Source organism: Danio rerio, chromosome 12, assembly GCF_052040795.2.
Source record: "Danio rerio strain M-AB ecotype USA chromosome 12, GRCz13ab, whole genome shotgun sequence".
Taxonomy (NCBI): Eukaryota; Metazoa; Chordata; class Actinopteri; order Cypriniformes; family Danionidae; genus Danio; species Danio rerio.
The window spans coordinates 43,908,700-43,921,689 of NC_141032.1; the positions used below are offsets into that span (position 1 = coordinate 43,908,700).

Consider the following 12,990-nt stretch of genomic DNA (forward strand, 5'->3'; position numbering starts at 1 on the left):
TTTTTTTTATTTATTTTTTTTATTTTTACATTTTTATTTTATTTAATTACTTTTAATTACTAATTATAATTACATTTATTTTATTTTTAATTATATTTATTTATTTTTAATTACATTAATTTGATATTTAATTATTTTTAATTTTTTATTCAATTTTATTATTTTTTATTAAATGTACTTTTTTTAGTTTTATTTAAATCTGTTATTTTAATTTTATTTTTCAATTACATTTTATTAAATTTTTTAATTTATTTTTTTAATCAAATTAATTTTTTTACATTTTTTAAATTAAAATTATTTTTTTATTTTTATGTTTTATTTATTTTAGAGTGTAAAAGTTTCATTCATGTTGTAAGATAAAACACATTTTAATCTTGACTTCATTTTATTTTTACTTTATTGTAAACCATGCTACAGCTGCATTTATTTGTTGTTTTTCATAGTACTTAATTAAATTGTATCATGTAATATAACGCTCTTGTCGTGAGATCAAACATATTTTAATGTATTTTTAAACAATAACACTGCTTTTATTTTTATATTATTTGATAGAAGTTTTCTTCATGTTGTAATATAAAACACATTGGACTGTTTAATCCTTTTAAAACACAGTGTGACAGCATTTATTTTATTTACCTATTTGTTTTTGAATGTTTATTTTTGTTTTTATTGTTTATTTTTTCTTTTATAACATAAAAGTTTGTATTTATTTATCATAAGAGATGAAAGTAAAAGTTTCCTTCATGTTATGAGATAAAAAAAACTTGCATGTATTTGTGTGTAGAAGTTTGTATATGTGTGTTCTGTTTAATATGAGTGTGTGTGTCTCTCTTTCTATGTGGCATCTAAAAATGTAAACATTATTTTCATTTAATATTTATCTATTTATTTATTTTATTATTTATTTATTTATTGCTTTATCTGTTTACTGTCTATATTGGGATATTTTATTGTATTATTTTAGTTTTTTATTTTTATTTTATTTAGTTTTGTTATTTTTTTACTTTAAATCATGTCATGACCACAATAAGATGTAACTGCCAACATTCACACACTCATACAAACAATCTCTGTGTTTTCCAGCCGTGGCGGTCAGTCTCATCTCTGGGCAAAGGCTTTATCAATGGGCTCCTGACTGTGGTCCCGGAGCAGCGGATGAGCGCAGAAGAGGCTCTCCATCACCCCTGGCTGGTCAACATGGCGGCATGCTCCTCCAACAAGAACCTGCAGCGCTCCATATCCAGAAACCTCCAGCGCCGGGCATCCCGCACATCCTCCCGCTGCCCCAGCTCTGCTTCTGGATCACAGGCATCCAGGAGCTCCAGCTCACGTTTAGGCCTCAGAAATGGCTCACGGTGCCAGAACATCAGCACTGTTAGTGAAGGTTTAGTTTGTTAGTAGGATGGACTCAGCGTGTAAGGTATAATAAACAGAACAATGTTGTGCAGTGATGTGGATGTTAATATAGTTATCGTTCATTCATTCATTTCCCTTCAGCTTAGTCCCCTATTTATCAGTAGTCACCACAGCGAAATGAACCACCAACTATTCTGGCATATGTTTTACGCAGCGTATGCCCTTCCAGCTGCAACCCAGTACTGGGAAACAACCATACACTCTATAGTTATCATTACAGTCATTTAAAATCAGAGGGATTATGGAAATATATCAAATCAATTACCTTGTAAGTGGACATGAATGAAAGACTTTATCTCCTTTATTAAAATTCCGTCCTTTAATAAATTCGTATTTGTTTAATTTCAAAGCTGAATTTTTCGCATCATTATTAGAGCCACGTGATCTTTCGGAAAGCATCCTAATATGCTGATTTGCTGTTAATGAAATGTTTATTGTTGTTGTTGTTATTTTTATAACCAAATATTAAGAGTTAAGTCAATAAGTCAAAATTATTAGCCCCCCTGTTTTTTCCCCAATTTCTGTTTAACGGAGAATTTATTTTTTCAGCTCATTTCTAATAACTGATTTATTTTATCTTTGCCATGATGCCAGTACATAATACTTTACTAGATATTTTTCAAGACACTTCTATACAGCTTAAAGTGAGATTTAAAGGCTTAATTAGGTTTACTAGGCAGGTTAGGGTAATTAGGCAAGTTATTGTATAACAATGGTTTGTTCTGTAGACTATTGGGGGGGGGGGGGTAGCTTAAAGGGGCTAATAATTTTGTCCTTAAAATGGTGTTTAAAAATGTAAAACTGCTTTTATTCTAGCCAAAATAAAACAAATAAGACTTTCTCCAGAAGAAAAAATATTATCAGACATTTTGTGAAAATTTCCTTGCTCTGTTAAACATCATTTGGGAAATATTTAAAGAAAAAAACAAATTCACAAGGGAGCTAAATATTCTGACTTCAAATGTACATTTTATAATTCTTTAAATATAAATAAATAAATAAATAAATAAATATTTTTGGTAAAAAAAAGTGATAGAAAAAAACACTTTTATTTAGCAAGGATGCTTTTAATTGATTTGAAATTGACATTTACATCGCCTCAATGATTTCTGTTCATCAGAGAAAGCTGATATACATAATAATAATGATAATACTAATAAAAAATTTATAAAAGTAACTAAATAAATAATAATTAATTAAAATATTAAATAAATAAAAATGATTCTGATCAAGTAAATAATTAATATTGAGCACTTTTAAAATAAGTTCTGAAAAATTGAAGAAGTGTTGTCAAATTCATATGAATAAATAGCTCTTTAAAATATATATTCACCTATACAACAGACTTTTTAAACAGTGAAAATACTCAGTGGCGCAAACTACATTTGGGCCAGTTGTGGATGTGAAGTGTGTGGCCCAGATCAGTGTAGCGATTGGTCTGGTAACATTAGGATGGTTTATGTCTCAGTTTTTGGGGTTTCTGTTTAAAGGGTGGTGTTGATATAGTTAACTTACCAAATGGCACAATTAACATTTGGGCCAAGTCTGTTTGCTATGTGGGAAATGCCCGGGTCTGTTTAACCAACTATATAATCGATGTTGTAAAAGGTACTCCATGAACTTGACAATAGTTAATCTTCTGCCAGATGTTTTCAGTGGGTGAACAACACCGCCGTGCATATAACCCCATTCATAATCAACACAGTCTACATAAGCTTTGCGTGGCTAAAATAGTTTTAAAACAGACCTGTCTAAAAGAAATACTTCAGTCGTGGTGTCGCCTTTCTGATTGTTGTTTTGAACTGCGTAACGTCATTTCCCTCCAGCGTGCAAAAGTAATTCCGATATTGATTCAGAGTTTAGAAAAGTTTTGATGCTGCATTTTTGTCAGGAGCCCTTTCAGAAACAGTAGTTCTTTTCATACATACAAGGCCACGTTGGTCTTTCAGAAAGAAGTTCAAGTTGATGCAGAGTTTGCAGGATGACGTCTCTCTATCAGCAGTAGATGTGTGCTTCACATGTGCACGCGAGTGACTTATCTTTCTGCCTAAAGAGGCTGCGCAGAAATTCTGATCTAAATTTGTAGACAGACTGTTTGAGATACCTGTCGTAATTGCGTTATGTGTCTGTCCAACAATATTTGACTGGATGAACATTTTTAAATTTTATGCCTTATTAAGAATATAAAAACACAAACACATTTAGATCATTTACTTTAATCATTACTGTTGGAATGTGTAGAGACTTTCAACCGGCACAACAACAAATGTTTCTGAAGACAATCACCTCCTGCACCTTTAACATATTCATGATGCACTTGTGCAAGTATTAATTTCATTTGTGATCTCTTACTCGTGATGAACAGAGCTGAACATTTCCACTATAAAGGAAAAAAGCACAGATCAGCACCTTTGCTCGGCTCTCCCACATTCATTCCTTCATTAATCAGATCAGGCCATTACATAAACTCGCCATACTATTTTAAAATCTACATTTTTCACGCCGCATGCTGGACTAAAATGCAAATGGGCAGAGACTGAGCTCAAATACAGTCTGATCTGCAGATTTTCTGTTCTGCTTTTCCGCTTTACTGGTGATAGATTAATTATGTTAAGAAATTAGTACTTTATGCGGTGAGGATGCATTGGTCAAAAGTAAGAAGGAAGATATTCATAAGTTACAAAAGAAGTCAAACTTTTCTGACCTGGTTATAATGGCTGGATATGTTTTGAGGGCTGATTCAATGCAAGATTAGACGTTCTGAACGCAACAATGAGTGAAAATAACGAAAGTCGATAATTCATTCGGTATTCAAACTAGGGCTGCATGATAGGCCTACTGGGAAAATATGCAATATTTGATATAGTTGTTGAGTATTGTGATTAAGATATTTAATAATAATAATAATAATTAATAATTCCTTACATTTATCTTTCGCTTTTCTAGACAGAGCGCTTTACACATTAAGGGGAATCTCCTCATCCACCACCAGTGTGCAGCATCCACCTGGATGTCACAATGGTTGCAAAATTGCACCGGACCGCACACCAGCTGATTGGTGGAGAGGAGACAGAGTGATGAAGCCAATTATGATATGAGGATGGTTAGGAGGCCATGATGGACAGAGGCCAGTGAGCAAATTTCCCTTCAATATACTGGGGCGTTAGGACCCACGCAGACCAAAGGTTGAACACTTCCTGCTGGCCTCACTAACGCCCCATTCACACGGGACTTCAGCGTCAATGCTTGACAGAGGGCGTGTCTGAAGTTGAGGCTGACGCGATCTTCATAGCAGTGTCAGTCAATGAAATTAGTATTTGCATACTGAGATCTAATTGGCTGACACTTCCGTTGACGCTTTAAAAGTTGAGCAAGTCCCAACTTCTGCAGCGAGCAATACCAGTGAAGTGCCAAAGTTCGGCAATGCTTGACGTCACCCACTTAAAGTGAATGGGAAGCGTTGAAGCTGACGCCCCGTGTGACTGGGGCGTAACATCACTTCTGGCAGCAACCTGGCAGCAAATACATTTCTAAAATCAAGAAGCATTTTTAGACAAGTCAAAACTAAAATAATCAGCCACTGAAGTAAGTAAAGACTGATTGGCAGATTATTTAGCTTGTTTCACTTCATTTTGATTTATTATTTCTGAAATCAAAACTATTAATTGTTGGCTTGTCTAAGGCTTCTTGAGTTTTTTTAGATATTTGGACTCGAAACAAGACAAAATAAATCTCTAAGAACAGATTTTTTTGCAGTGTATACTAGTATGAACACATTTAGACTTGTTGATATATAACAATATTAAATATAAAGCTTATATACAGTTGAAGTAAGAATTATTAGCCCCCCTGTTTAATTTTTTCCCCAATTTTTGTTTAACAGAGTGAAGATTTTTTTTCAACTCATTTCTAATTATAATAGTTTTAATAACTCATCTCTAATAACTGATTTATTTTATCTTTGCCATGATGACAGTAAATAATATTTGACTAGATGTTTTTCAAGACACTTCTATACAGCTTAAAGGGACATTAAAGGCTTAACTAGGTTAATTAGGTTAACAAGGCAGGTTAGGGTAATTAGGCAAGTTATTGTATAACGATGGTTTGTTCTGTAGACTAGCGAAAGAAAAAATAGCTTAAAGGGGCTAATAACTTTAACCTAAAAATGGTAAATAAAAAAACTGCTTTTATTCTAGCCAAAGTAAAAGAAATAAGACTTTCTCCAGAAGAAAAAATATTATCAGACATACAGTGAAAATTTCCTTGCTCTGTTAAGCATCATTTGGGAAATATAAAAAATATATAATAATCAAAAGGGGGCAAATAATTCAGACTTCAACTGCATATATTTATATATATTAATAATAATAAATATCTTTTCACTTTAAAGAATGTTTTGTGGAATTTAAATGCTCCATAAATGTTTTCATGGCACCATCAGTGCCAATAAACAACCTTTTTTTTAAAGATTAAGGTCACAAAAAATACTTCAGTAATTCATAGTGAATACTGTAGTGCTTTTCAACCGTATTACAGACTAATAAAGTATTCGAATTAATCTGTTATTTTAGGCCTATTACAGCTATAAGAGACTTGTTTCATTTGCACTATGGCTAAAATAAACTCTCTCTTTATCAGTTAATAAACTTCTTTTATTTTAAACATTGCTCTGGCCTGAAAAACTGGACATTTTTGCAGTTATTTGCCTGATTTTCTGTTTAATTTTGAGGTATAAATATTGCATTTTAGTGACATTTTAAGAACTCATTTATGCTGGATTATCTTGTCAGATGGTTATCATAACCACATTTTTTGATGTACCAAAAAATATTTCCAACTATTTTGTCAAATTGCTTACCATACTATTTTAGGTGTGCATTTAATATAACAAAAAACTGACCAGAACATTCAACTTTCCTTAGTCAGAATTTGTCCACTTGAATAATAAGAAAAATTCAAAAATAATAATAATCCAACTTTGGTTTTTCAAATCCCCCCTGGCTACAGGCCTAAAACTTAATAATTTGTACCAAAAGAGGATTAATTTTTACTATATTTTAATAGCAGTAAATAAATAATAGCAGTGTGTGTGTTTGTGTACAGTATATTCATAGTATATTCATTCAGTCATTTTCTTTTCGGCTTAGTCCCTTTTATTAATCCCGGGTCGCCACAGCGGCATGAATCTGTGTGTGTGTGTGTGTGTGTGTGTGTGTGTGTGTGTGTGTGTGTGTGTGTGTGTGTGTGTGTGTGTGTGTGTGTGTGTGTGTGTGTGTGTGTGTGTGTGTGTGTGTGTGTGTGTGTGTGTGTGTGTGTGTGTGTGTGTGTTTGTGTGTGTGTGTGTGTGTGTAAATATATATATATATATATATATATATATATATATATATATATATATATATATATATATATATATATATATTGTTTGAGTCACCCATCCCTACCAATGTCAAGTGCAAACCTATGCCCTTGATTCTATGCTATGTAAATTCAACAGCTATAGTAATTTAAACAAATGACCCAACGACATACGCTATATAGTAGGCCACCGTTTACTTTAAAAAAAAAACTAAAGTAAACAACAGTATCACAGTTCATCAGTTCACTAGTTAACCCTTTGATGCACTACATGGGTTTAAAGTGACCCGTCTAAGTTTATTTGTTCTATCTATTTTATAGCTTGTGCATCAAAGGGTTAATAGGCTTACTGAATTATGCTGTAGAGTTCATTAAGAAAATATAAACAATATAATATTATAATACAGTAAATATTTATTATATTATAATACACGGTAGTATGGTTCAAAAACACTGGTATTTGCAAAAACAATTGGCTAATATTTTTTCATGTGGGTATTTTTTCCTCAAAGAGGGAAAGTAAGTAGAGACTGCCCTCTGTTGGACAATTATACAATTGTGTGTTTGTTTGTTTTCATCCATTGCAGAAGAAAAATATCTCAGCAGTTTCTGTTATAGGCACAGTGTGCATCATTTTTTCAATCTTTCTAATATGTTGTAAAAAGTTGTTAGTGCCAAAATTTTCTTATTCTGAGAAATAAACATGTGCATTAAAATTTTGCCCACCACCATCACTCTTATACTATTACAGTTTTTTTCAATTGTTTACACACATTTTCTGAAAGCAGGTCTCATATTGTCAGAACTCTACACACAAATCACAAAACACACACACACTGGGCAAAACTCTGCACTGTTGCAGATAAAGTACTTTTTGGTAGTCTCTGGCCCATAAAAGCCAGCCAACTGCGGACAAGGCACTGCTAGTATTCAAACCCAGGATCTCCTGTTTACAAGACAGGCGCTTTGACCAACTAAGCCACAGCACCTGATGGCTGTGACAGGGGCTAATTTTTTAATCGAAAAAAGAAAAGAAAAAAAACCACCAACAGTAGCGCTGCATGTGTGAATGCCTCGACTTGAAATATTAAAATCCAATTGGTTACGCATTACCACACCATGCTATATAAAGCCATTAGGGCTGTAACGATACACCAAACCCACGATTCAGTTCGTATCACGATTTTTGACCCACGATTCGGTTCGTATCACGATTTTTTTTTTTTGTGTGGCGTGGGAAAAAAAAAAGATTTTTAAAACTATTTTTTATTAAATAACATTTGAAGAATATGTCTGAAGAACATTTATAGAATATGTCCTGATGGTTTCCTCTCTCTCCCTCGCGGTTCAAGTGCGCGCTGCGTGATGAAAAGACAACAACAACGCACGCATATGTAGACTTTTTGTTAACAGTTTAGTTGTTTAAATATGCTATTGCATTAATGTGCATAGATGCTTTATAAGGCGAAAACAAGGCGCACCTCACTGCCTTCATGTTGACAAAGAAAAAAGAAGAGAAGAAGTGCGGTCCTCTTATGAAACGACTGATTCAGCTGGGTATCGATTGTGCAAAAGTGTTGCTGTCTGTGTTGTTACAATTGTAATATTTAATACTATTGTGATATTCATGATTTGTACATTCATACAGCTCTGGATAACTTAAAACAGTGATTAGACCTTCAGAGCGGCATTAATGCATCCTGAAGTAAAGCGAAACGGCTATAAACTACAGCAAGATAGAGTGATTATATGCAGAGCCATATACCTTTATCTCTAAATAAAGTATAACTATAGAAACTGTGTTCATCTTAACTGAAAGCTTCGTCCTGTTTCCTGGCCTCACGCATCGCGCACCTGTCAGTCCGCACGTAACGTTAACTCCCAAAGGGTTAAACAGAAAGCGCACAGCACGGTTACAGAAAAGTTTCCTCTGCAGAGGAGTCGGGACATCTGGGGAACGCCCATGCCTCTCTGCGAAGCCACATTAACAACAATGCTTTGACAGCATTGGCAATGTTTCTGCCATTGTCTGTTGTCAAGCGGGGTTAAGTTGGTTTTGTTTTTGATATTCCTGACACATTCAGATGGTCCCTTACTAAGAGCTCCGTACGAGCTCTCCCGGTTAAACGCATATTGCGAGGGCTTAAATGGAGCAGTGCTCGTAATCATGCGCTATCCATTGTCCCATAGAGCCTGAGTGCTCTGCTCTATGTAGCACTGTTGCAGATAAAGTAATTTTTGGTAGTCTCTGGCCCATAAAAGCCAGCCAATTGCAGACAAGGCACTGCTGGGATCTGAACCCAGGATCTCCTGTTTACAAGGCAGGCACTTTGACCAGCTAGGCCACAGTGCCACAAAAACTAAGTGAAAGAAACATTTGCCTGATAACAAAAATCGAAGAAGAAAAAAACTAATTCACAACAAAAACCAGCATGTCAGGATGCAGAAAATGCAATGAAATGAAAGAAAGAAGCAACGAAAGAAAGAAGCAAAACGTTATGGACAGATGCCTAAAATGTTGGCAACGGACCACACCAAAGTCAATGAAGAAATAGGGCAAAACTTGCGACTCTGGTGGGACTCGAACCCACAACCTTTGAATGGCTCAGCTAACAGCCTAGAAGTCCAATGCGCTATCCATTGCGCCACAGAGCAATGCGCTATCCATTGCGCCACAGAGCCCGAGAGCTCTACTTCTACTAGCACTGTTGCAGATAAAGTAATTTTTGGTAGTCTCTGGCCCATAAAAGCCAGCCAACTGCGTACAAGGCACTGCTGGGATTTGAACCCAGGATCTCCTGTTTACTAGACATGCACTTTGACCAACTAAGCCACAGCGCCACAAAAATTGACTGTAAGAAACATTTGCCTGATAACAAAAATCGAAGAAGAAAAAACTAATACACAACAAAAACCAGCATGTCAGGATGCAGAAAATGCAATGAAATGAAAGAAAGAAGCAACGAAAGAAAGAAGCAAAACGTTATGGACAGATGCCTAAAATGTTGGCAACGGACCACACCAAAGTCAGTGAAGAATAAGGGCAAAGCTTACGACTCTGGTGGGACTCGAACCCACAACCTTTGAATGGCTCAGCTAACAGCCTAGAAATCCAATGCGCTATCCATTGCGCCACAGAGCCCGAGAGCTCTGCTTCCACTAGCACTGTTGCAGATAAAGTAATTTTTGGTAGTCTCTGGCCCATAAAAGCCAGCCAACTGCGTACAAGGCACTGCTGGGATTTGAACCCAGGATCTCCTGTTTACAAGACAGGTGCTTTGACCAACTAAGCCACAGCGCCACTAAATTTAACTGTAGGAGAAATTTGCCTGATAACAAAAATCGAAGAAGAAAAAACTAATACACAACAAAAACCAGCATGTCAGGATGCAGAAAATGCAATGAAATGAAATAAAGAAGCAACGAAAGAAAGAAGCAAAACGTTATGGACAGATGCCTAAAATGTTGGCAACGGACCACACCAAAGTCAATGAAGAAAAAGGGCAAAGCTTACGACTCTGGTGGGACTCGAACCCACAACCTTTGAATGGCTCAGCTAACAGCCTAGAAGTCCAATGCGCTATCCATTGCGCCACAGAGCCCGAGTGCTCTGCTTCCACTAGCACTGTTGCAGATAAAGTAATTTCTGGTACTCTCTGGCCCATAAGTCCAGCCAACTGCAGAAAAGGCACTGCTGGGATTTGAACCCAGGATCTCCTGTTTACTAGACAGGCGCTTTGACCAACTAAGCCACAGCGCCACAAAAATTGACAGTAAGAAACATTTGCCTGATAACAAAAATCGAAGAAGAAAAAACTAATACACAACAAAAACCAGCATGTCAGGATGCAGAAAACGCAATGAAATGAAAGAAAGAAGCAAAATGTTATGGACAGATGCCTAAAATTTTGGCAACGGACCACACCTAAGTCAGTGAAGAAAAAGGGCAAACCTTACGACTCTGATGGGACTGGAACTCACAACTTTTGAATGGCTTAGCTCACAGCCTAGAAGTCCAATGCGCTATCCATTGCGCCACAGAGCCCGAGTGCTCTGCTTCCACTAGCACTGTTGCAGATAAAGTAATTTTAGGTAGTCTCTGGCCCATAAAAGCCAGCCAACTGCGTACAAGGCACTGCTGGGATTTGAACCCAGGATCTCCTGTTTACAAGACAGGCGCTTTGACCAACTAAGCCTCAGCGCCAGTAAATTTAACTGTAGGAGAAATTTGCCTGATAACAAAAATCGAAGAAGAAAAAACTAATACACAACAAAAACCAGCATGTCAGAATGCAGAAAATGCAATGAAATGAAAGAAAGAAGCATCGAAAGAAAGAAGCAAAACAATATGGACAGATGCCTAAAATGTTGGCAACAGACCACACCAAAGTCAGTGAAGAAAAAGGGCAAAGCTTACGACTCTGGTGGGACTCGAACCCACAACCTTTGAATGGCTCAGCTAACAGCTTAGAAGTCCAATGCGCTATCCATTGCGCCATAGAGCCCGAGTGCTCTGCTTCCACTAGCACTGTTGCAGATAAAGTACTTTTTGGTAGTCTCTGGCCCATAAGTCCAGCCAACTGCAGACAAGGCACTGCTGGGATTTGAACCCAGGATCTCCTGTTTACTAGACAGGTGCTTTGACCAACTAAGCCACAGCGCCACAAAAATTGACTGTAAGAAACATTTGCCTGATAACAAAAATCGAAGAAGAAAAAACTAATACACAACAAAAACCAGCATGTCAGGATGCAGAAAATGCAATGAAATGAAAGAAAGAAGCAAAATGTTATGGACAGATGCCTAAAATTTTGGCAACGGACCACACCTAAGTCAGTGAAGAAAAAGGGTAAACCTTACGACTCTGATGGGACTCGAACCCACAACTTTTGAATCACTTAGCTCACAGCCTAGAAGTCCAATGCGCTATCCATTGTCCCACAGAGCCCGAGTGCTCTGCTTCCACTAGCACTGTTGCAGATAAAGTAATTTTAGGTAGTCTCTGGCCCATAAAAGCCAGCCAACTGCGTACAAGGGACTGCTGGGATTTGAACCCAGGATCTCCTGTTTACAAGACAGGCACTTTGACCAACTAAGCCACAGCACCACAAAAATTAACTGTAGGAGACATTTGCCTGATAACAAAAATCGAAGAAGAAAAAAACTAATTCACAACAAAAACCAGCATGTCAGGATGCAGAAAATGCAATGAAATGAAAGAAAGAAGCAACGAAAGAAAGAAGCAAAACGTTATGGACAGATGCCTAAAATGTTGGCAACGGACCACACCAAAGTCAATGAAGAAAAAGGGCAAAGCTTGCGACTCTGGTGGGACTCGAACCCACAACCTTTGAATGGCTCAGCTAACAGCCTAGAAGTCCAATGCGCTATCCATTGCGCCACAGAGCCCGAGAGCTCTGCTTCCACTAGCACTGTTGCAGATAAAGTAATTTTTGGTAGTCTATGGCCCATAAAAGCCAGCCAACTGCGTACAAGGCACTGCTGGGATTTGAACCCAGGATCTCCTGTTTACTAGAGATGGGCTTTGACCAACTAAGCCACAGCTCCACAAAAATTAATCGTAAGAAACATTTGCCTGATAACAAAAATCGAAGAAGAAAAAACTAATACACAACAAAAACCAGCATGTCAGGATGCAGAAAATGCAATGAAATGAAAGAAAGAAGCAACGAAAGAAAGAAGCAAAATGTTATGGACAGATGCCTAAAATGTTGGCAATGGACCACACCTAAGTCAGTAAAGAAAAAGGGCAAACCTTACGACTCTGATGGGACTGGAACTCACAGCTTTTGAATGGCTTAGCTCACATCCTAGAAGTCCAATGCACTATCCATTGTCCCATAGAGCCTAAGTGCTCTACTCTATGTAGCACTGTTGCAGATAAAGTAATTTTAGGTAGTCTCTGGCCCATAAAAGCCAGCCAACTGCGTACAAGGCACTGCTGGGATTTGAACCCAGGATCTCCTGTTTACAAGACAGGCGCTTTGACCAACTAAGCCACAGCACCACAAAAATTAACTGTAGGAGACATTTGCCTGATAACAAAAATCGAAGAAGAAAAAAACTAATTCACAACAAAAACCAGCATGTCAGGATGCAGAAAATGCAATGAAATGAAAGAAAGAAGCAACAAAAGAAAGAAGCCAAACGTTATGGACAGATGCCTAAAATGTTAGCAACAGACCACACCAA

At 36.6% G+C, this 12,990-nt stretch overlaps 1 protein-coding gene, 1 long non-coding RNA gene and 11 other non-coding genes across 15 annotated transcripts in view; 1 reads left to right on the forward strand and 12 right to left on the reverse strand.

Moving 5' to 3' along the window:
- Positions 1 to 1,765, forward strand: part of si:ch211-27e6.1 — a 122,092-nt gene extending 120,327 nt beyond the window's left edge. For all 3 annotated transcript variants that reach the window (XM_087276897.1, XM_087276898.1, XM_087276896.1), the window contains one exon: positions 1,084 to 1,765. In XM_087276897.1, the coding sequence (XP_087133023.1) occupies positions 1,084 to 1,398 (315 nt within the window). In that variant the 3' untranslated portion in view covers positions 1,399 to 1,765. The remainder of the gene's footprint in view (positions 1 to 1,083) is intronic.
- The window catches only part of LOC147841485 (uncharacterized), a 53,232-nt gene continuing 41,477 nt past the window's right edge, over positions 1,236 to 12,990 (reverse strand). Inside the window, exon 3 of the long non-coding RNA XR_015504558.1 lies at positions 1,236 to 1,372. This is a non-coding gene — a long non-coding RNA (uncharacterized LOC147841485). The remainder of the gene's footprint in view (positions 1,373 to 12,990) is intronic.
- trnar-ucu (transfer RNA arginine (anticodon UCU)) lies at positions 9,341 to 9,432 on the reverse strand. Its single transcript is given in 2 exon segments — positions 9,341 to 9,379; positions 9,396 to 9,432. It is a non-coding gene; the product is annotated as a tRNA-Arg (tRNA).
- On the reverse strand, positions 9,831 to 9,919 carry trnar-ucu (transfer RNA arginine (anticodon UCU)). Its single transcript is given in 2 exon segments — positions 9,831 to 9,866; positions 9,883 to 9,919. It is a non-coding gene; the product is annotated as a tRNA-Arg (tRNA).
- trnat-agu (transfer RNA threonine (anticodon AGU)) lies at positions 10,005 to 10,078 on the reverse strand. Its single transcript has one exon. It is a non-coding gene; the product is annotated as a tRNA-Thr (tRNA).
- trnar-ucu (transfer RNA arginine (anticodon UCU)) lies at positions 10,291 to 10,379 on the reverse strand. Its single transcript is given in 2 exon segments — positions 10,291 to 10,326; positions 10,343 to 10,379. It is a non-coding gene; the product is annotated as a tRNA-Arg (tRNA).
- On the reverse strand, positions 10,464 to 10,537 carry trnat-agu (transfer RNA threonine (anticodon AGU)). Its single transcript has one exon. It is a non-coding gene; the product is annotated as a tRNA-Thr (tRNA).
- Positions 10,908 to 10,981, reverse strand: trnat-agu (transfer RNA threonine (anticodon AGU)). The gene has a single exon. It is a non-coding gene; the product is annotated as a tRNA-Thr (tRNA).
- Positions 11,194 to 11,282, reverse strand: trnar-ucu (transfer RNA arginine (anticodon UCU)). Its single transcript is given in 2 exon segments — positions 11,194 to 11,229; positions 11,246 to 11,282. It is a non-coding gene; the product is annotated as a tRNA-Arg (tRNA).
- On the reverse strand, positions 11,367 to 11,440 carry trnat-ugu (transfer RNA threonine (anticodon UGU)). The gene has a single exon. It is a non-coding gene; the product is annotated as a tRNA-Thr (tRNA).
- trnat-agu (transfer RNA threonine (anticodon AGU)) lies at positions 11,811 to 11,884 on the reverse strand. The gene has a single exon. It is a non-coding gene; the product is annotated as a tRNA-Thr (tRNA).
- On the reverse strand, positions 12,098 to 12,186 carry trnar-ucu (transfer RNA arginine (anticodon UCU)). Its single transcript is given in 2 exon segments — positions 12,098 to 12,133; positions 12,150 to 12,186. It is a non-coding gene; the product is annotated as a tRNA-Arg (tRNA).
- trnat-ugu (transfer RNA threonine (anticodon UGU)) lies at positions 12,732 to 12,805 on the reverse strand. Its single transcript has one exon. It is a non-coding gene; the product is annotated as a tRNA-Thr (tRNA).